This window comes from Ochlerotatus camptorhynchus, unplaced genomic scaffold (genome assembly GCF_037179485.1).
Source record: "Ochlerotatus camptorhynchus isolate MF236.1 unplaced genomic scaffold, CSIRO-AGI_Acam_v1.1 ptg000277l, whole genome shotgun sequence".
Classification (NCBI taxonomy): domain Eukaryota; kingdom Metazoa; phylum Arthropoda; class Insecta; order Diptera; family Culicidae; genus Ochlerotatus; species Ochlerotatus camptorhynchus.
Genome location: NW_027040766.1, coordinates 1970655 through 1994392, shown reverse-complemented (window position 1 = coordinate 1994392; position 23738 = coordinate 1970655). Strand labels below are relative to the sequence as shown.

The window sequence follows — 23738 nt, the reverse complement described above, 5'->3', positions numbered from 1 at the left end:
GTGATCAACATCATCATTACCGTTCTCCTCGTTTTTTTTTGTCATGGCGTCAGCCGAAATAGACGCGTGACATTTTGATGAACGAAAGGGGTGTGATGGTAATAGAATTGATATCTTGTTTTCCATCACGCTCGTTCGACGAGGAAGAATGGTGGCGTGCGCCTAGTGTGACGATAGGTCGGGAAATACGTCGCGAAGAGATTTTGCCAATAGTGACGCCCGATTTCTCGTGATACGATCTAGACACCCAAATTGAAAGGATGACAATGAATGCGATGTCACAAGTGATTGAAAAACATCTTCGTGTTCATTCTACTTCTGAACCGTACGTCGATTTCACTAGGGATTCTTTTCACTTCATTGCAAATTTAGACATTCCACTTCAATTCAAAATGCTCAAAACTTGAAGAACATGGCAGATAAAATTAATTCTTGAATATGGTTTAAAGCTCTCGATATTTGTCCTCAGTCGAAACGTCAAAACAAAACTTTCATAAAGTACTTTAAGCACCTAGAATTTAATAATTGTTGGATACAAATTCTGTGTTTTAGATAATTTAAGGCATTGAAAAATTTCAAAACATTCAGAAACTTATCAAACTGTAGGATTTTACGATGCATTAACTCCTTCTGACGTTTGAAAAATTATAAGCTCTTGGAAAGTTCCTGGAACTCTAAAACTAGTAATAATGTTGAGGAGTTTTCAATATTTTCGACACTTTCAAAATTAACGATAATTAGAAACACTTCTGAGACTATGAAAATACCGATTTTATTCGTGTTGATTTGATCACTGCCACCAGAACTTAGATCTATTGTGATATATTGCCGTTTTAATATTGCTTTATCAGCATGTCGTATCACCATTTTATGAAGCGACCGACATAGACTGACCGAAAGCATTTTCCCAGTCAGGTATTACATTTCGAATGAATTGCACTACTTGGCTGGGAACTGAACTTCAAATATCAAAGGGTTCTGTCAGCCCCTTATCCAGAAAAATACGCCTCTTATTGAATATTGCTGTACAAGAGCATAGCAGGTGTTATGCCACATAATCGACACACGTCCTCTGGAGAGTAGACTGTGCCGTGTGTTCGAACCTGACGTTCGTTTTTTTTTTCGTTGAGTTTTTTTTATGTATAATCGGTTGCTGATCTGGCCATAACCAGGCCCAGGAGACAAATTTTAGTTCCCTATTATTTGCCGCTGAAAAGCTGTTCCGAAGCTAAGTAGAACCTCCACGAGGCGTTCCATCATTCGTCTCATCATTAGTTCCATCATTCGTTGAGTCGCAGCGTTGAGGCTGAGTATTGGACACGAAACGGCTTGACAATGCATATCAAAAATCGACTATTTACAGCCGAACATTTGTTTATCTCAAATCGAAGGAAGACATTCCGCGCAACTACCATAAACCGCACTAGTTTATGTTGATCTTCGTCAAGCTTCGTCTAAAATTTGGACCATGTCAGGCAGCCTTCAGGTTCAATTGGCTAAACTTGGTGAGTTCGTTCCATTTTTGTTAATTTTTATTTGTTATATGCGACAGTTAGAAGATACTGAGAGGTTAGCACATATCATCGGCAAGAGACGTGCGTGTGAGAAAATTTGCGAAAAAATCTAAGGGCACCGGTGGGATTCGAACCCACAATTCCCATTCAGTACACGGGTGCATTGCCAATTATACAACGGTGGACCTATGGGCTACGGATGTATTTGGCTAATGACATATGAGTTTCGAATCCGTTTCCCTCCCTTAGTCTTTTTGCGCAAGCGTTCTCAATACACAACAATCGTCTATTACCGACGATATGTGCTTGTACCGCAACCACTCAGTATCGGTCGATGTGAACAAACACAACTCGTCTCTGTTCTACATCACACATGTTGGATACGGGATGTCCAATGCAGTATGAATAGAGCAATGGTAGTATGAATAGAGCAATGGTGGCCCTGAAAAGGGCCGTTTTGATGATTTGTGGCTCTGAAAAGAGCCGTGTTGATGTTGCATGGCCCTCAAACGCTTATGTAATCACAAAAGCACAAGAATGAGGATCGGCTTGACGACGCTAATCTTATAAAGTGGCTGCTGACACGTGATTGGTTAGTTGCATTATCCAATCAGGTTGCAACACGTGGTGGTAACTTCTAGAATTTTCTATGCGAGTTGTGCTTCGCTAGGATGTTGACAGCCTTGGCAGCAAGCTGCTTGTGGAGCCTTTCGAACACATCTGAAGTTTGAAAGGAAATGCGGCAACGGCTTGATTCGTTTGGAACCAACTATGTGATGTCTTTGTTAGGAAATACACCTTATGGTGTAACCAAATGTATGGCAAATTTTGATGCTACAAATTTTAGTTAAGTTTCTTAGTTGTTTAACTATTTGCACTATTTGTACTATATGCCACAATTGCTGGAGTAAGCCCCCGGCTAATGGCATAATGCATGACATATTTCACACTAATGCTTTGGAGATATATGCGTTCAAAACCTGACCCTTTCGTTACATGCTCATTTTTCGTACTCTCAAAGTGTACCCCCATATAGAAAACAAAGACGTAGTCCTACTTCAAAAATGACAAGTTGGATTGCTGCAACTACCGTGTGATCACATTGCTGATCAACACCAACAAGGTTTTCTCTTGAATACTATGCCACCGAATGTCACCGTATTGCAAAGGAGTATTCATGGGTGCCAGCAAACGCAGTTCGAAGTTTTCCCAGATGAGATGAGCATCCTTACCAAAAATCTGGAACAACAACCAGATGCAGTAATAGAAACGGTGAAAATGACCAGTTGTCTGCACAAATTGACTCCGATTCTGGACAAAGAAAGGTGTGCTGTGGTTGGGTGGTAGAATGGAGATGTCCGTCGACATGCCGGTTGACAAAAGGTTTCCGATCATTCTGCAAAGAAAGCACGCGACGACGGAAAAACTTATCCAGTTCTACCACGAGAAGTACGGACATGCCAATCGAGGAGTGGTGATGAACGAGCTTCGCCAACGGTTCTGGATTCCGAACACCCGAACTGTAATTTGTCAGGTAATGAGCGCTACTACAGCGTGGCATTTCAACCCACTGCTGCGCCGCACATGGACGGCATTTGGGAGCGGATGGTCAGGTCCATAAAGGAGGCGATTAAGGCGCTGGCTGGATGATGGACGAACGATGTCCGACGATGTTTTACGTACAACACTAGCAGAAGCAGAAGATATGATCAACGCCTGGCCGCTAACGTACGTACCGCAGGAATCACCTGAGGAAGAAGCGATCACCCCGAACCATTTCCTTCGCGGGTCTGTAACGGACGCGGACATGAGGTTAGATGGAACAGTAGATCTGGCTAAGACACTGCGAGATACTTACAGGCGTTCGCAATACTTGGCGATCCGAATGTGGAAGAACTGGTGTAAGGAATACTTGCCGACGATAAACAGACGAATAAACAGTAGTGTGCGTGTGTGCTTGTGTGCATACAATCCATATCCCACTTGCAACTATGGCAGCTCAGTCGGTAATGGGGTGTTTACATTTATGTTATTTCACTAGCGCTATTGAGCTAGCTGCTATCAAAAAAGCTCACTAGCATAATGTACACAGGGCATCAGCGTCTACCAACATGAGATTTCAGGAGCAACTGAAATTCGTGCTAGTTGGCGAGTACACTAGCGCTAGCAAATCCGCACAGATGTAAACACCACATAAAGGTGCAGTTGTAAGGAAATACCATGCTGGCACCGGTCTGTAGAATTTGTCGAATTGAAAAATTACTCGGCATCCTTTGGGCATAGAATATGATTCTACTTGCCACACAATTATACTAATGAGTGTTCACTCGGCTGTCGACAAAAGCAGGCCACTCTCGATATGTGCCAGGCGATCGTCTGTTTTCTCGGCAGCAACCATTGTGTAGTCCTCCTCATTGTTCTTCATCAGCAGTTCTTTCGGTCGATGCGTCGTCGACTTTGGAAAGCAACCGTTTTTTTGATGATGGATGTGTGAGTGCTGACTACGTTTTGCATCCATTGCTGCAATGGAAGCGCTCTGACCCAATGAGATGTATGTAGGTGAGGAAATCATCGTAAAATGGTATTCGTGTAGTGCAAAATATGTTATAGTGTTTGTGAAGTATACCTTCCATTTTTTTCATGCCAATTTTTTAGGAGTTTTTCGTCATCACCGATTTTTTACCTCTTTTTTGCTACTAATACCAACAAATACCCTCTTGTGTCACACCTGTATACATCTCATTGGCTATGACCCCCGTTGGCGAATCTACCATACAATGAAACCACTGGAAGCGGCTCCCATTCTGATGAAAAAGTCTTTTTTGATAGCGGAAGATAAAGTGTTTATTGGGTTGTACCTTTTGACTATAGTTTTAAGTTGTATTGTATAGTGACCAAGAATCTTCGGCTCTGTAAAGTTAATTCGGTTGAGTCTTATCAAATAAATTAATAAACAACAATTATACTAAGGCACAAATGGTACAAGCTGAGCAAGCTCACAAAAAACACCAAGTTCAGTAAATACATAAATTGGATCTCATCATTGGTCAAGCATCTCTATTTGGTGGAGGAGTTAAAGGATAAAACGTGGAACGAGTGTTTTTTTTTTTTTTAAGTTCTTTCATCCCTTTTGCGGTCCCTTGAAGAGATAAAAAATACTAAACACATGAATCCTGATGAATGGTGGAATACCTGTGTAAAGAATGAGAGAAGGATAAGTAATTCCCATTTAATTCCACTACATTAATTGCTTATCCTTCACAGATATCAGTATTTCGCCTACAAAGTGCCTCGCAACTTACTGAATTTGTATTAAACCTAGGCACATTTTCACTTACGAGCTAGGTTCTTTATACTTTACACATCTAAAAGCAGTATGTGTTTATAACTCACCGAACACACAAAATCAGTCACGATTACGAATACCAACCGCCATAATTATCCTATTGCAGCACCAACCGGAAGCATAATCCATTCATTGCTACGATTCGGTCACGTTCCCTCACATTTTGTTCAGTGAATTCCTTAACTACTCCGCCTGCTAACTACTGTGTCCGATAAGCTCGAAGCACAATCGTTACTCCATCCCACCCCGTCTGCCAATGTGTAAGCAATGAAAATTATTCATGACCACGCTCTGGCTATACTTCCATAGCTTGTCCTGATGACTACGGACTCCCCCTGTATTTAGCCATCAAAAAACCACATCAAACAATATCTCTACCCCATCCCACCCCCAGGGACGCTGGTATTCAAGGCGCAATTTGTGACACCTCCTCTTCACCCTCATGGTTGGCTCTTAGCGTGATTTAATGATAATTCCTCCCCCAACCAACTACTAACCTTCAACCTGTGTGGCTGAACAAAGCTCCCTCAACTTTCCGGACCATCCTACAGACTCAAGGACTCAACTACTGCAACAAGAACTGTTGTCGGTAAAGTGAAATGAATGGCTGCCTATAATGTGCTTGCTTACACCAACCAATGCGAGCTTTATGCTTAAATTTATTTGAGCAACATGCTGCTCACTTTGTGAAGGATTGTTGCTTTTGTTGATCATGTGAATGGGGTGTACCTATACAATTATAGGTGCTCAAATAAATTGAAATATTCCGTGACAGTTACATTCAAGTGGGTAGGAAAATCGATGTTATTTTACTTATATTTGCCGAGCATGTTTCTTTTTTCATGGAGGTCACGGTCAACCCGCACTGGAAACAAGCACCGTCTTAAAGTAATTGAAAACCACACCTTGTTACCCGCGTGGATTCACTTAACCCAACAGCATGAATCCAATCTTCCCACTAACTTTTATAACACATTTCCCGTGTGCTGCACTTCCGATCAATTCATCCGGCATCAATATCCACTGCATCACTCCCGGACGTGTTGTACGTATGCTATACTCCTGTGAGAAGGTGGATACAGATGTTTGCCCTGAATGTATGTACCTATGCCGTTTCTCCAAGTCAAACACGATGCAATCTCCGTGCACTTTATTCTTGGCAGCCAGTAGTTTGAAAACAGGAAAAATAACTGGCATTACAGTTTGATCCTTCTTGTGCTGCTACTGCTGTTAGTTATGCTCCCGGGATGCATCTTCTTTATGTATGTACGTATAAATTCAAGGTCGCCCGAACGTATCCTCCTGTGCAACTGATGGCTAGATATTGGACCCCGTTCGTTGGTAAGTCATACTACCGCCAACAAATATGCACTCGGTGTCGGATTGGGGCAAGCAGCGAAATTATGAAAAACGATCATGTGTTCGGTCTACCGTCGTCGGAAGACCGGTTTAACCTCAAACCTGAAATTCAATATCCTCCCTGTCTCAGGCTTCAGATCAACTCAATTGCACACCATGCATTTCCACCAACCAACTGGCATGCGGTGGAAATTTGTTTGCTTTCCAACTCTGCTGCAGCTTTTATGCATGTTGTTATTCCGGAGGAAAATATTTTCATAAATCATTCATCCCCGCTCAGCATCCGTTTTTCAACATTTGCGGTGGAATAATCCGTTCCGATGCTGCTGCTGCTGCTGTATTTGCTAGTTCAGTTCCATACGTTCAGAGGAATTTGTTTTCAGAGCAGGCACAAGTCTCAAGTAGGCACACCATCAATCCGGCAACAACGACCAGCCAGACTTGTAGACAAGAGAGTCGTACTCGAGTTGATTTTCCGGCCTCTTAACTCAAAGCGCATTCGACTCCCATTGAGCACAGAACAGGCGAAATGGGATCAAACGACGTGAAAATAAAGAGCATGGCAAAAAATCCTCCACTGCAGTACCGCAGTAGACCAATGATAAATCTGTTTTCCAATCCGTTTCACGCTGCATAAAGCTGATTTTATGCGAAAGCTTTTCATTCTCATGATTTCTGTGTTTTCTTCCATCTCACATTGCAGGTTAATCCACTTTCATTGCTGACCAATAAAACTACAGCGATTGGGGATGAAAACAATTGAAAGCAACCGGCAACGACAGCAATACGATGCAGGTGAGAAAAGATTTTTTTTGTTCAAAAACTTGCAACAATGGTCAAAGAATTTCCTTCCGGTAGGTCAATGTTCTATAGTAGGTCGCAGGATATCAGTCAACTTGGTCACAAGTTTTTGAAATTTTTCGGATTACTAAACTTAAATGAATAATGAGATAGGCAGAGTTGAGCTAACATAACACTAGTTTACAAAACAACATAAAAAGTGTGAACTTTAGTGGTTGACCAACGTTTCTAATGCAAAATCTTAGCTGAATTCAATGCCGTGGTCAGAAAAAAATAAAGTAGAGCCATTTTTGAGATATACAAAAATTCTGATTTTTTTAATTTTCGACAAAAGTACGATTACTAAAATGTCAATATCTTTGAAACTAGTGCACCAATTTTAAATCTTTTTTATGAAAGTGAAGCTAAATAAATTTGTCTTAATTAAAAATTTAATTTTGAAGTCATTTAAAAATTTACAGCTTTTTTTTTATTTTTCCTGCGAATTTTTCATAAAAAAATTGTTTTAATCAACATTTTTAATGGGATAAAAAGATTCAAAAAATCATTCCATAATTTATTATTAAAGTCCATTAAAAACTGGAGAAAATAAGCCTTTAATGGATGAAATCGGTTGGAAATTGTCGAAGTTATGAAATTTTTTGTAAAATCATGGAAATTGAATGTTCCAAGATTGGCCGTTGTCCCGCTCCTAGGTTCATGCACCACTTCCAGTAAGCCTTTCTGCGGACGTGTACGCATACGGTGCATTTCACTAACACTACCAGCTGTCACGCAAAATTAAATGGGATATTTTCAACAACATAATTTACGCTAGTGTTTGTGAGACCGCTCGGCGAGAACCTAACGCAACCAACTCAATTTGACAGCTTTCTTTCTTTAACATTGCTTAACGATGTATACGACAAAACGTGAATTCAAGTGTAAAAATGATCCTCAAAAGTTTTGTTACGCGTGTGGCAACTATATATTTACAAAATCGGTCAATTTCACTGCTTCGTTGCAAACTGCATACAGGCTTTATTTTAAAATTGATCCTGGAGGCTTTGACGAACCGTGGATTCCAAAAGTATTACGTAGTTCGTGCAAAACGTGCTTGGCTAGGTGGATGCCAGGCGCAAGGTAAATTGATTTTTTGAATAACTTTCATATAAACAATTTATGTGCTTTGTTCTTTCCTGATCGACATTATCTTACTTCATCTGTTTTTGATAAGTGTTAATGTCTTACTTACTAACTCACTTATTTGTTATCTGTCAGTCGCTATTTGTCCTTTGACATGCCCACCATATGGCGTCGACCGTTTTGTCATGCAACGGATTGTTATTTCTGCTTGACAAAAGTTAAGCAACAAGGACGTCACAAAACAGTTGAGTATCCACAAGTGGCTTCTATGACAAAACCTGTTCCACATTCAAGTTCGGTCCCGTATCCAGTTTATCCAAAGCGGAAACGAGCGCCCTCTGTTGAATCGACCGTTACAAAAAGTGAGGAGGAATTCAAGGAGGAATGCGAGGAAGACTTCGAGGTGGAATTGGAAAGAAACCCAAAACTGTTTACACAATCCGAATTTAATGATTTGGTGCGAGATCTCGACTTATCGAAGGAGAAATCCAAATTGCTGGCATCACGCTTGAAAGAACACAACATGCTGAGCAAGGAGGTCAAAATTTCTTGTCACAGGAATCGTCATAAGAAATTTGACAAATATTATTCTACAAAGGACAAGGCATGTTTTTGCCATGACGTAAACGGCTTGTTTGAAGAGTTTGGTGAGACATATGATCCAGCTGAATGGCGTTTATTCATCGATAGCAGCAAGTTGAGCTTGAAAGCCGTTTTACTGCATCAAGAGAATGAGAAACCTTCTATTCCATTAGCTCATGCCGTTAATATGAAGGAAACGTATGAATCAATGGCTCTATTGCTCAATTTGATAAATTACAATCAACACAATTGGAAAATTTGTTCCGATCTTAAAGTGGTTGCCATGTTGACTGGATTGCAACAGGGATACACAAAATATATGTGTTTTTTGTGTAAATGGGACAGTCGAGCTCGTAAGGAACACTACGTCCGAAAAGATTGGCCAAAACGGGATAATTTCACAATTGGTAAAGACAACGTTAAAAATGATCCTCTTGTGGTAAAAGAACGCATAATACTTCCACCACTACGTATAAAACTTGGGCTATTCAAAAATTTCGTCAAAGCGTTGCAAAAAGAAGGGCCGGCATTCCAGTACTTGAAATCAGTATTTCCAAATTTATCTGACGCAAAGATAAAGGAAGGTGTATTTGTTGGCCCACAGATCAAAAAACTGCTCAATGATTCCGCATTCAATACAGTTTTGACACCAGATGAGGAAGAAGCGTGGAAATCGTTCCAGCGTGTTGTCACAACCTTTTTAGGAAATTTCAGAAGCCCAGATTATGAGGAAGCCGTCGATGAATTGCTCAAAAATTATGAGAAAATAGGTATAAATCAAAAATATTGTGTTTGTTACATATAATTAATTTCAAATCCTTTTATTTCACTGAACACAGGTGTGAATATGTCTTTGAAGATACATTTCCTACATTGTCACATGGATTTTTTCCCGAAAAATCTTGGTGACGAGAGTGATGAGCACGGCGAACGTTTTCACCAACAAATGAAGATGATGGAACGTCGTTACCAAGGGTTTTGGGATGAAGCAATGATGGGTGACTATTGTTGGTTTCTGATTCAAGAAACAAGTTCAAAACATCGAAGACAAAGTCATTCGATTCTCAATCATTTTTAATAAAACCTAAATAAATTTCTTTTGTATCAACTCGGTTTTAAATCCTGATATGCCTTAATCAAATTGATATGTAGGGAAAAGAATCTCCCATGAAAACTTTACATGCGATTTGGATGCTTACAACGACACCTAGAAAAGGAACTCAAAAGCTGTTGTATTTCAGCAACATTTTTAAGTGTTTTACAAAAATGCTCATAACTTCGACAATTTCCAACCGATTTCATCCATTAAAGGCTCATTTTCTCCGGTTTTGAATGGACTTTAAGAATAAATTATGGAATGATTTTTTGAATCTTTTTATCCCATTTAAAATGTTGATTAAAACAAGATTTTTATGGAAAATTCGCAGGAACAATAAAAAAAAATGCTGTAAATTTTTAAATGACTTCAAAATTAAATTTTTAATTAAGACATAATATTCTAGTGAACGATAGCAAATTTATTTAGCTTCATTTTCATAAAAAAATATTTAAAATTGGTGCACTAGTTCCAAAGATATTGACATTTTAGTATTCGTACTTTTGACCAAAATTCAAAAAATCAAAATTTTTGTATATCTCAAAAATGGCTCTATTTTATTTTTTTCTGACCACGGCATTGAATTCAGCGTAGGATTTTGCATTGAAAATGATCATCACCTTACCGAGTTCAAAAATGCTGTAAACTAGTGTAATCTGCCGTTGAACTAACACCCGTTGTTCGTAACTTGTCCGGGTGAGATTTGAACTCAAGTCTTTCAGTGTGAGAAACATGCTAACGATTTACGCCAGACCGTATTCAGTTAAATATTATCAATGCAAAATCAGCAATCTGATTGATTTCATTGAAAGCAGGATTAGTTTTCCGTTTGATTCAACTGTGTAAAAATATGCTCTCATTTTTGCTGTGTTAACCGTTAAGTCTACCAAAATGAGATAGACGGGAGTATTCAAAATAAATTACATCATAACAGCAAATTTTGATTTCAATTTGATATTCAGCTTTGCACGGGAAGTGTAACTTGACACTTTTGGCTGCTAATTAAAAATTGCCAAAATTGCTTTGCTCAGAAATTTATGTATGGGTCCAATATTTTGGACACTTAGGCCGACATTAGCGACATTAACCCTATGTAAAAATAATAATTTGCCGTAATTTGACATAACTCCATTAGCAACATCTGGGTATGTTCCCAGAGATTTTTTTTTTGTCAATCTAGTTCGTTTATTCACTAGGCTTAGTCGTGTGTGACACTTTGCGGAGCCAAAAATCCGTAATTTTTTAATTGACATTTTAAACAGCAGTAATCTAGGTTAGTATTGGGTACCAATTACTCGTGGCGGGATCGAGGTTAATGGGTAAGGTACACCGGGAGAAGTGGATACAAGAAAATGCATAGTTCAACTTCAACTTGATGTGCAACTCTTAAAAATGCATCGATTTTTATTCTGTTGATTGTAAAATGAATGTGGAAGTGTTGTGCATAACACAATATAAAAATAAAATCATTAAGATTACTCGCTAGTGCTCACCAAAGATTTAAAAAAATTGACTCGATGGTCCACTTACCCCGGTGGTTCGGGGTAAGTGGAACAGCGATATGTTTGTAATCATAATTGAGAAATAACGATTGTGATTGATATAAAATGCATTCAGAATATCTCAAACACGCTTAAATGACTTATTTCTTATGAAATCATTTATAAGTACGTAATAAAAATTAAAATAAAGAAAGAAAACCCAGTTCTTAAGATTTTTTTTAGACTTTATTAACGAGATTTTTAGCCCTTAGTTCTTAAGAAGTACACCGATGAAAATGGAAAAAATACAATACAAAGTTCGACTTCTACTTGATGTGCAACCTTCAAAATTGCAATATTTTAGGTTTCTTTACTGTAAAATTAATGTGTGACTGTTACATATAACATACACACAATATCTCATTGATTCCATAAGGGTCTGCTCACATATTACGTAACGCAAGAAAGTATAGCTGTAGAAGGGTATCTGACAACGGGGTATATGTCATGAATTAGCTGATATGAAAAAAGTGACGAGCGAGTATGGGGAGTATTCAAAATCTCACCTTTCAACGTTAAATAGTTTATGAACAAGCCTTTATACACAAAAAATACGAGATTTTTAAAAGCTGACTTGCTCATGCATTTACATTGACGATATGGGGTAATTGGTTCATCGGGAGTTTGTTATCATTGAGATTGTGGAAGAAATAATATACAATTAGAATTAAAATATCTCAAACACCTTTATTGACTTTTAGCAAATCAAATTATTTTTCTAGTCGATAAGCAACTTGACAATAAAAAAATCCTATCCTTAAATCAAATGTTCTTCAAAGGGAGACCGCAATAGTGTGCCGATTATTATTTGATCGTTCCAATACGCTTCTTCGCAGAATCTTTGATAGTCTTCTTTGAGTTTTTCAATGTCTCCAAAGCATCTGATGAGGTGATTACTTCGGCTCCCGCGCAGATCTTTCGTCGTTTTTCTTTCGAGGCTGATGAACTCTGCTTAACATATTCCAATAAAACTTTTTCAAAAGATCCATCAGCTGCAGATGCGTTTTCTACCTGCACACTGGCATGTTGTATGTTTACTTGGCATGTTAATTCGTTCGTAGCAGATGTTGTGGCACGTTGAAGTCGATTAAACCTTTCAAGTGCTCCTGGTTCGTACTTCTCATCAGGAATGACTTTGTCAGATAAGGGGAAAATCCCTGCTTTCTTGAACCCGCTGATAATGTTCGTCTTATCGAATTGGTTCCACGCTTGAGAAATAAGTGTAGAAAATACTGATTTTGAAGCCTTGACTCCGCAGTTTTTGCGCTGCCAAGCAATTAAGAGTTCGTCATACCTTTGCTTAAGGGATTTGAAAACGGAAAGATCCATGGGTTGAAGCAAATGGCTTGTGTGAGGTGGAAGTTTCAATATCACCACTTGCTCTTGCAACGCTTTTTCAATCAGCCTGAGACTGGTGTGGGACGAATGGCCGTCATAGATTAGAACAACGGGTCGTTCTTTCGGGATCGCATTTAAAAATTGACGCTTGAAGTAATTGTTAAATGTCTCAGTATCCATCCATCCGTTCGGCGTAGATGCGTAACTTAGGCCGGGAAACTCGTCCTTTTTCGAGGCCATCCAGCTGGTCCAAACGTTTTTCGCTTTAAATATGATCAGCGGAGGCAGTTTCCCACCTACTGCATTAGCACCCATCAATACAGAAATATTCTCCTTAGCAGGTCCTGCTGTAACGCGATGTGCTGCTGTCCCCTTTGCTCCAACAACTTTCACGCGCGTTGGGTCAAGACAGAAGCTTGACTCATCCAAATTGTAAATACGATCGGGAGGCACTCCCCGAGTTATCTTCTGGAGCAATTGAAAATAATCAGCCATGATAAAAGGATCAATGCATCTCTTGCGGGCGACCTCGACAGCTTGAGGCTTCTTTTGAGACAAACCATGGCGTTTCTTGAAGCTGTAAAAGTATTCGTCTCCAGGTATCGAATTCTTAAAGGGGTTTGGAACATCATTTTCTTTTAAGTACCGTGCAATTGCCTGCAGTACTTCAGACTTGGATAAGCCAAACCCCCACTTCTCCATGGTTTTAATGCATGAGGCAATTTTGGCTTCTTCGTCTATCGGAATCGCAGTGGATCTACCTCCCGTAGTACTTTTTACGCCTCTTTGGCCATTCACTCGCTTGTATAGGGTTGATCTTGGGATTCCATAGCATCTTGCAGCATGTGACAAAGTCATTTGTTTATTTTTCACAGATTGAATGGCAGCATCTAACGTAACTTTAGAATATGTAGATACTGGCCTTTTTCTAACGTATGTCCGGGTCATTGTCGCTGAAATAAGATAAACAATAAAATAAATAATCAATTACAACAATTAGCATGACAAAAACCCACAGACAATGGTCCATTTTTATGTAAACACAGCATGTCCCACTTCCCCCAGGGCTATCAAACATTGGGGGAAGTGTATCATTGCAAATTTAATTTCTTTGATAGTTTGAAGCACTGAATATTTGTAGTGATCCCAACAACCACATCATAATAGTTACCAGCAATACGAAACAGCTGCAAAAACTGGTGGTTGAAAACTATACGAAGCTTTTTATTACGATGTGAGCCAACTTTTTGCGGAACTGAGAATGGCGTATCAAGGAATTAGCTACGTTAGTGTACGTATGCTCTCGATATTATCGTAGTGTTGGTGTTAGTAGGTCACTAGGATCCAATACATCTTTATTATGCAATTATTAGTACAAAATTTCAACAGTAGAATTTTATAAAATGAAATGTTCCACTTACCCCGATGATACACTTCCCCCGGTGTACCTTAACAATTTCGATTGGAATGAACTAGGTAGGAAACAGGTTTTTGAAGTCTCCTTCGGATACTACTCTCGAACGGTCAAATGCTGGCTGGGCAGGGGTAAGTAGCACATAAACAGGTGGATAATAAGACAGGGAACAATGGCTGGAAAATGTGTGGAAAGGAGGGGATGGTCACATAAAACTCTAACATCAGACAAACAAAGGAATTCGTAGATCGCCTGCATGTAGGGAAGATCACGGGTTCCCAATACATCTCTTACTTCACGGAAGGGTTGTCTACCTCGGGCCACTAGGGTATCCAATAGTCGTGCTCTGGAGGCGTCATTAGCCGGACAATGCCAAACTGCGTGATCTCTGTCATCATAACCGGTTCTGCATCCTACATACATTGATGTCAACGAGATTTATACTGTAGAGATGTGCGTCTAGCGAGTAGTGGTTGGACATAAGTCTTGACATCACGCGAATGAATCCCCGACTTACATCCAGACCTTTGAACTACGCTCTCGAAGAAACATTTGGAGTAATGGAATATAACCACCGCCCAAGAGAATACTTGTCCAATCGTCTTGCCAACTTAGAAGAGAACTCTGACGTACTAATGGGAAAAATTCATCATGTGAAATTCTTCTATCATAAATTTCGCCTTGTTGCGCACCCACCTTTGCGAGAGAGTGTGCCTTCTCATTGCTTTGGATTGAGCAATGTGAAGAGACCCATACAAAGATAATCCTACATGATCGTTCGACCAGAAAACTCATCTGCTCCCTTACCTTTGAAAGGAAATAAGATGAGTGCCTATCTTGTTTCATCGACCGAATAGCCTCAATCGAACTGAGACTATCCGAGAAGATGTAATGGTCTGTGGGCATGTCGAAAAACATCCTCAATGCAAAATTGATTGCTGCTAGCTCAACGACATAAACGGAACAAGGTTCCTGAAGTTTCCGGAAGGCGGTTGAGTATTCATTGAAGAGATCGAAGCCAATGGATTCATCAATGCATGATCCATCAGTGAAAAATCTTCTATTGCAATTGACTTGTTGGTACTTTTCAGCAAAAATACGGGAAATTGAGATTGGTCGAAGTTGATCTGGAACTCCTTGAATAGCCTGTTTCATGGATAGATAATAGTCAATGGGGGAACTGTAGTTAGTAAAGCGTACACGAAGGCAGAGATGCCAGATTTACAAACATGTCTGTAAATTTTCAGACTTATATTTTTTTACAGACATTTTTTTCGGTACAGATATTTACAGACTTTTTAGTTTTTCACAGATATTTACAGAATTTTGTAATCAAGTGAAAAATTTTAAAATTTGGTCACACTATTTTAAATCTTTAATCAAATTACACGTGCGATCCATTTTGCAACACGCATTAGAAATTCGCGCGTTTTCAAATCCACCGCACGAACGAACTGTCACTTTTATAGAGATTAGTGGCGTTTAACGCTCGGTTTAACGTACACGGTTAGAAAAAAGTACCCAAAATGAAGTTCTTTTCACTCATCTCGGCACTATAGTGCAGGAACCCAAAAGTAGGTAAAGCGGGTCAAAATAATTTTCATTTACTTGTGTGTAGTTCGTATGGAATTTTCCACTGGCTTTTTAACCAAAAGTAAGCTAGTTGTACCCAACAGTAGGTAAATATGATTATACTCAACGTTGGGTTCCCACACTTTACTACCCCTGTTGGGTGGTTTTGCTCCTCCGTTTTTGACAACATTAAAAGGAGAAAAGGAGACAAACTAGTCAAAAGTAGGTAAAACTGAACTTTCCGTTGGGTACTTTTTTCTTACCGTGTACACACACTAGCGGGTGCATCGCCGTGTAAAGTTGTTTATTATTTTCCTGCAGTTTTACTGCTGAACCAAGCAGTCATTTTCGCCGTTTTTTCCTGAATAAGAGTCGTAAAAATGTGGAAAAAATCGAGAAAAATCAAAGGAAACCCGAAAGGAAACCCCATAACGAACTTTCTCAAAAGATCGGGTAAGCTATAAGTTAAGGAAAATCAATATAAATACTTGCACTAATCATTATGTTGAGTTTCATGTGATTTGAGGTATCGTACGATGCATTTCGGCGCATGTCAAAATCTGTCCACTTCCCGAGGGACCCATCTGAAAGAGGCCATTGTGATCATTGGGTCTGACTATGTTCACGATTGATCTTATGGTAAAATTCTAATGTGATTTAGGTGTCGCAAGATGAGTTTTTGTTATATCAATCTTTTACGAATTCCCCAGTTTTGTTAATATCTTCGGAACCATAATTCCGATTGGGAAAAAATCAATAGCGACCTATGGGAATCTAAACCACATCTTCTGGAATTTGTTCCACTTAAATTGGTCCAGCCATCTCTGCGAAAATTGAGTGAGTTACACTCATACAAACTTACATACTTACATATATACATAATACATACAAACATATATAAACACATACAGAAACATTTTCCGATCCCGTTGAGATGAGTCTATTTCAATATGCTATTTGTCTCTCCGGGTCTTGGAACGAAATTGTGTTTTTCAAGTGACATCAAGCCTTTCGGTACAACATGATGTAAGAGAAACGCAAAAACGATTTCTCGATGATCTTTATTTCGATATTCCTTCCTATCTGAAACGTTTAAGCAACCCTGATCAGTACTGCAAAATCTCGACAATACATGGTGATATTGACAAGTTGGTCACTCATTTGAGCTAACAATCACAGTCTAGGCAAAACATGTCAATTGTCAATGACAATGCTCAAGGTTGTAAATACTCATTTCAGCTAAAATAATGTTTTTCGGAATAATAAAACCTGAAGATGGTACTTGTAACTTACAAGACGAGGTTACATAGTATGCGTTTGAAACAAAAAACCTGTAAATTTTGCTTTCTATGAGTCACAATCAGCGATTTTCGGATCGCTGAGTGAGTGAGTGAGTGAGTGAGTGAGTGAGTGAGTGAGTGAGTGAGTGAGTGAGTAAGTGAGTGAGTGAGTGAGTGAGTGAGTGAGTGAGTGAGTGAGTGAGTGAGTGAGTGAGTGAGTGAGTGAGTGAGTGAGTGAGTGAGTGTGTGAAAAATCGCTGATTGTGGCTCTCATGAAGTGAAATAAACAGGTTTAATATGTCAAACACATTCTTTGCAACCTCTTCTTGTATCCTACCAATTCGTAATATGATCATGGCATCCTAATTATTTCATAATTTAAAAAAAAAACATTGTTTTAGCTGAAATGAGTATTTGCAACCTTGACAATGCTTTCAGTAACGAACATGTGCAGATTTTTTTTTTATTATCTAAAATGAAATAAGATGTCTTGAGCCACACAATTACATGGAGCCGTTGAAGTAAACAGGCATCTACGTCTTGAACTATTTGGATAAAAATAATGGGACTTTTTGTTAGTAGGTGAATCTTTGTCATTGACGAAAAAATGAATGATATTTTTCCGAAGGTTTTTTTGAGAATCAAGTCTGTCAGTGACTATGTGATGAATAATTTTGTTAATATCGCGCGAAAGTATGTCAATGACAATGTCAAATCTCAGCACTGACCCTGATCCTGACTCATCAACACGTTTTGAGCATGAAGTGTTTAGAATCGTATTAATAAGCTTATAAATTGCTCTTTTGATTGTCGATTTCTCCATATTCAGGGGGTGGAAAGTTGAATCTCTCACTAAGATGTGCTCGTTCCCCCGCTGCTGGCGTGCAAAAGGACCAGTACTGAGTAACTAACGGATTTCCACACTACATGGTATATAAGATCGACTCAAATTTAAGTTTAAATTACTCTAACTCTAGAAAACGTAGCTTACTTTTATACTGAGTAAAATTTTCTGAGCTTCATAAATCATTTCGAATATGACAAAAATCGACGAAAAATCTACTCATTCTAGAAGTATACACTCAAAGAATAAATCACATATCCAATGGAAAATATTCATTAGAATTTCACATAACTTTCATGTGATATCATAATTGGGAATTGCTCCACAAAATCACATAAACCTTATATTTCAAATGAAATTTAAGTGATTTATCATATAGAACTCATGTGATCACATGAATGTTATGTGAAATTCAGATAGATATCATTGGTTTTGTTAATGGCAAAATGTAATGTGCATTCCCAATGGAAACTACATGAAAACATTTTTCCGTGTACTAATTTCATATGTACATCGAGATGTTGCTCTTATTAGAAAACAAATTCCTGTATATTCTCGTAAAGTTTTACTCAGTCTATGAGTTAACTAAATGTTGTCAAGAATATGAGCAGTGTTGGCAATATCATCAATCAAATAATATTTTTCCGCTCTCATGCTTGATATTGATTTTACAAGCTCCTTAGATATTGCGAGACTATTCACAGCATGCAAAAATCAAGCTGAGAGTTGACTCGACATAAAAATGAAAGAGAAAGCATAGTTTGCTATCTTTTTTTATTCTTCACCTATGGAAGATACGAAGGGACTGCTGCAAATCGTTATGAAAGTTTCGGTTGCATTCGGGTGTAAAGCAAAAATCATTTAACTCAATCTCACTACAGTTTGGTGAGTTGTGTTAGCTTGATATTCCGAGCTGCGATATCACAGCTTGCAAATCAGCCGCAGAGATTTGTTTGTTGATTTTTGTCAACGAAAATCAAACGTGATTTAGGGCATTGGTGAGATTTGATTTTTTGATATTTTTCCAACACTGAATATATGAGTGAACTACGCATACGGCGTAAATGGATGGATTCTGAACTCCAATTAGGTTCAATTCGTTAAAAACAGGTCTTTTTTGCTCAAACAGGACTTTTTCTGACATTTAAAATTTTGCATCTATCTCAGGGCACTCCCTCCCGTTTACACCCCCCCCCCCCCCCCCCGTAACACACAAAACATCTGCAAATTTTATGCAATTCTGAAATTCACAGACATGAAATTCACAGACATTTTTCGCAGACTTCTGAAAAAAAAGTCTAGCATCTCTGCACGAAGGGGTGTTATAGCACTAATATCCGATGACATATAATTAAGGTAGATTCGAACGAATCTAGACTGGATGCTCAATTCGAATATTGCTTCGAAATTTTCAATCACAAGGATGTTACTGACATTACATTTGATCAATACTCTTAATGAGAGCTCCCAGAAACGGTTCTGCAGAGGTTTTACGCCCGCTAGAACCTCTAGACTCATGGCCAGATTCTTCTTAAACCAAAACTCGAACATCTCTGAATTTTCCCATAATTTACCATAACCCATCGGAGCTGCCTGCAAGTTCCAGCAAATTTCATGAAGTTGGTGTAACTGCTCTAAAGTTATCTGATCTTCCTCAAAGTAATCTAAACTTCTCTTAAGACAATATTCTGCCCTTAAAATTTCTAAACTTCTCTGGAGAACTCTGAACTACCCTAAAGGTCTCAGAACTTCAAAAAGTGTTTGCAGTTGTCTGAATCTAATGGAAATGCCAGAAAGTTATCTAATCTTCACTGAAGTTTCCGCAATTTTTCTAAACTATTCAAAACTGCTTTGAGCTGTTTTAAAAATGTTTCAACTTTCCTGAATTTCTCTGGTATTTAGTTATATACCTAATATATTTCTGAAGTTTTCTAAAATTCTCAACCCATCTTTACAGACCTTTAAAATCCTCCATAAGGTTACAATTTCTTTAAGTTTGCGGAGCTCCCCTGAAGATTCCAGAACTGCCCTAAAGATGTCTAAGCTTCCTGAAGCTCTTGGGACGTTTTTTTTTAAGTTCCCACAATTTTCGACATTCTTTGGAGTAATTTTAAGGTGTTTCCTTGTAGAGTCAATTTTTCCATCACACCTCGCAATTTCAAGAGCACACAAATAAAGATCCACGAGGTTTATACATATGCAAATTTCTTACATTGCTGGCTTCTCCGCAGCAAGCAACAGGTAGTAGTTTCAGCTACGTGCATTCACATAAACCTTATTATTTTTATTCGTGAAATTGCGAAGTGTAACACGAAAACGGACGCTACTTTGAATCACCTTAAAGCAGACAGACGTTAGGAACAACGTGGAACAATTCGGCTGGTATCGTCATAGTGACACACGGAACAATAATATTTACATTAGTTGATAAATCCCAGGTAATCATGACATTTTATTATAATCAAGAGACATGAATAAAAGATACCTACTGCTGCCATGGCAACCTCTCATGCAACATTTCAAGTTTTATCGAGGTTTTAAAGCATTTTTCGAGCTAAATCCAAGGTATGAAAGACCATGATAAATCAAAAATTGTTATTTGTGCTGTAATAATTTAAATATGATTGTTTAGTACTCCGCATAATTGATCAAATAAATAACCCAAATTGCACAGCATGAAAAAAAAAGTTTAGGTATGATGCATTATAATATGGTAATGGTATAATTACACATGTTTTTTTTTAAGTGGAGACGGTGGTGTAGAGGTAAGCGTCATTATCTCTCACCCCAGCAGGTCTGGGTTCAATCCCAGTCGGTGCCACCGGAATGCTCTGAGGCATAAAATCATTGATCACGACTTCCTTAGGAAGGGAAGTAAAGCCGTTGGTCCCCGGTTCATGAGTTTTTGGGTCGATAGGTAGAGTCCAGGTGTAGGAGCTGCCTCCCTGGCGTTGGTAGCATTGGTGCTCAGCACGGAAAACATATCAAGGAAAAAAACACATATTTTTAATAAAACAGCAAAAACGGTTATCAAAATCTAAATCCATTCCCATTGGTTTTTATTAGTTAGGTAGGTTCCGATTCAACACATTGTAGCTTCATTTTTATACCTGTGATCTTGACTTTTTTTACCTAGGGGATGAGAACTTAAGCGAGTTAGATTTTGACAAGTTCTTTAGTGGAAATGACACTGATGAAGACTGCACATTGTAGTCGAAATACGTATCTGTCATGGATACCAAAATTAATTAAGTGGAATTAAATGGAAGATAACCCTTTTTGCTGATTTATTTATGCATTCCGTTAACAACCCAATTTCATTACTTCAAAATATTTTTAACTAATTGTAATTCAAAGGGCCCCCTAGGCCCCTGCAGAAATTTTTTCTAGCTTCCGCAAGGAATACAACGCTGACATTCTATTAGACAAATATCAGCCTTATGTATCAGCATATATGTAGCAGACTTGTTGGGTGAATGGGTAAACCAACCCACCTAAGTACTTTTGAAGAATCCTCTTGGAAATCTAAAAACAAATCTCAATCAAATTTCTGTGAAAAAAATCTGCGTTTCAAAACAAAATTGATTGACTTGCGTCTAAAATCAAACCAGTTCCACAGAAATCTAATGCAAAAATATGGGCTACCCTTGATAATGATATGTATGTTTTAAAAATAACTCCAGCTTTACTCCCACATGAACACACATGAACATTTCAAGTTGTCAAAGAAATGATATTAAATTAATGGCATCACGCTGATAGCTGCTTCCTCATCATCATCATCATATTTCAGCCTAAAACACTGAAACATCTCGAGAAGAGTGCTACACTTCGAAGCCGCCACCATGAACCTCATCAAATGGTCTCTCTCGTGCGTTAGGATAATTCACTCCGGTGGCTTTTAATGTTATTTTCGGGTCGTAAATATGAACCGAGGATTATAATTTGCCAAAAATGTAATAATCTTCAACCGTGTGGACCACCCAGCGGCCGCACCGTATGAAACACGTTAGAGTTTGGATGTTGTGTGTGGATGTAACACGGTGTCTCGGAGTGGGTGAGTGCTCAAAGGGAGCCAGTTCCAGCATTGCTTACGAATCACGAGCGATTTATTCTGATGGGTACTAAATTTTCTTCTTCATTTCCGGAAGACGTTTTCATTTTATCCCAAGAGACCAGCTGTCCGGAGTGATTTAGATCCTTACAATTTATGGCAAGTTAAGAATGGCGGATACTTTGCGCCGCGGCGTGTTTAGCATAATGCTTTTCGGCTACCATGAAGCACTTTGACTGGACTACTAACTGAATGAAATATAATTAGGTGAAATTTTGCTTGTGCTGCTGGAAACATCATTAACTTCATCCTGGCCACCAGAAAGAAAATAATGCAATTGTCCATCTTCAGACGATACTGGTTGTTGGTTTTCCAAGTGAAACCATCATCATCGAGCATATGGGGTGTTTACATTTGTTCTGGTGAGCAGCTTCCAGTGTACTAAAACTGTACTAGAAAGTATTAAGAACCTACCAGCATGAGATTTCAGAAGCAACTGAAATTTATGTTCGTTGGTTGAGCTGGTTGAGCTGTTTGAGCTGGTTGTGCTGGTTGAGCTGGTTGAGCTAGTTGGCAGTGCTGAACCAGCATACATGTATACACCACAATACTGCCAGGTGTACACTTACGCTGGTTCACTACAGCTGATAAATTTTCTGCTAAAAACAATCATCATCAGCATGAAGTAAGTGTTGACATAATGCGAGCAAGCTGAGCTGGCTGAAAACCAAAATTTTCAGACAGCTTGCATATTCAGGAGCGCCTGAAACTGGCGAGCTGATAAAAATCAATTGCTGAAAACTGTTTACTTCATGCTGATGACAACTTTTGCTAGCAATTGGATCATTAGCGCTAGTGACGCAGTACTTATGAAAACCGGGCACGTGCTGGTGAGCCTGTCGTTCGAAAAACCCATGGTGATTAGCTATTCGGTGCTTGTTAGCTTTGGTTAATCAGCATTATTGTAAACAGGCCATAAGGGTAGAGTGCCCACCACTTTTAACCATCCAAATGCATTAGGAAAAAATAACACAGGCCAAAAATTACCCCAATGCACTAGGAAGGTTAAGTTGAAATACCTCACCCAAGGGAAATTTATTTCAACTGTGCGGAGAGCCTCGAATCGATGGAGCAGAAAGTGCGGTTGTATTGAGTTTCCTCCCAGGACCAATATGTTATCCATCGATTTTGTTTTGTATGCTTTCATACGTACAGATCTCCCACACAGTGCGCACAACTGTAACGTAATTTATTTCGAATCCCACTCATCCAGAGGGTAACATCGCATAATTGCACTTTAAAAAGCCATTCGGCCCGGATGAGCCAATTGGCGCGTAATTGGCTCTTGAAACATTATAATCCAGTTAAACCAAGTGTTGATTGTGGCCTGTATGTGTTCAGCCTCCAGGAGCGGCAGCATGGCAAGAGGATCATAACACTGCAACATTTTTAACGCCCCGCAGACATTCCCCGATATTTGCTGCTATTTAGTTAATTAACTGCGCATTTACCCCCACTGCCGCCATCACGCCACACGGTCGACACCCGGAACCACCTCAGACTCGTGGTTTTGAGTATAGAGGAATCTCGTGCTTGAGTGAGTTTAAATTTATTTGAAATCCGAACTCGTCGGCCGGCAACAGTAGCAGTGCGTAACAGTGTGTAGTACCCTACTAGCAACAATAATAGTGGAGATTGTTCGGTATCGGAATACATCGGACGCAATCGAGCGCAATATGGCAACTGGTTCATGCAAATAAATGAACCGAATCGTAACGCAATTACTTGCATGCCTCGGGACTTGCGGTTTTCGCTACGGGTCCATGCGTCAATGAGCATGAGTCCGATATGTGATTGGTTCACTCGCTTGGA

The 23738-nt window shown here is 38.9% G+C and overlaps 1 protein-coding gene across 1 annotated transcript in view; it reads left to right on the top strand.

The window, feature by feature from the left end:
* LOC135706330 (uncharacterized) overlaps positions 1 to 23738 on the top strand; it is a 216890-nt gene that overhangs the window by 160248 nt on the left and 32904 nt on the right. Inside the window, exon 2 of the mRNA XM_065227945.1 lies at positions 6923 to 7014. Within this exon, the coding sequence (XP_065084017.1) occupies positions 7009 to 7014 (6 nt within the window). The 5' untranslated portion in view covers positions 6923 to 7008. The remainder of the gene's footprint in view (positions 1 to 6922; positions 7015 to 23738) is intronic.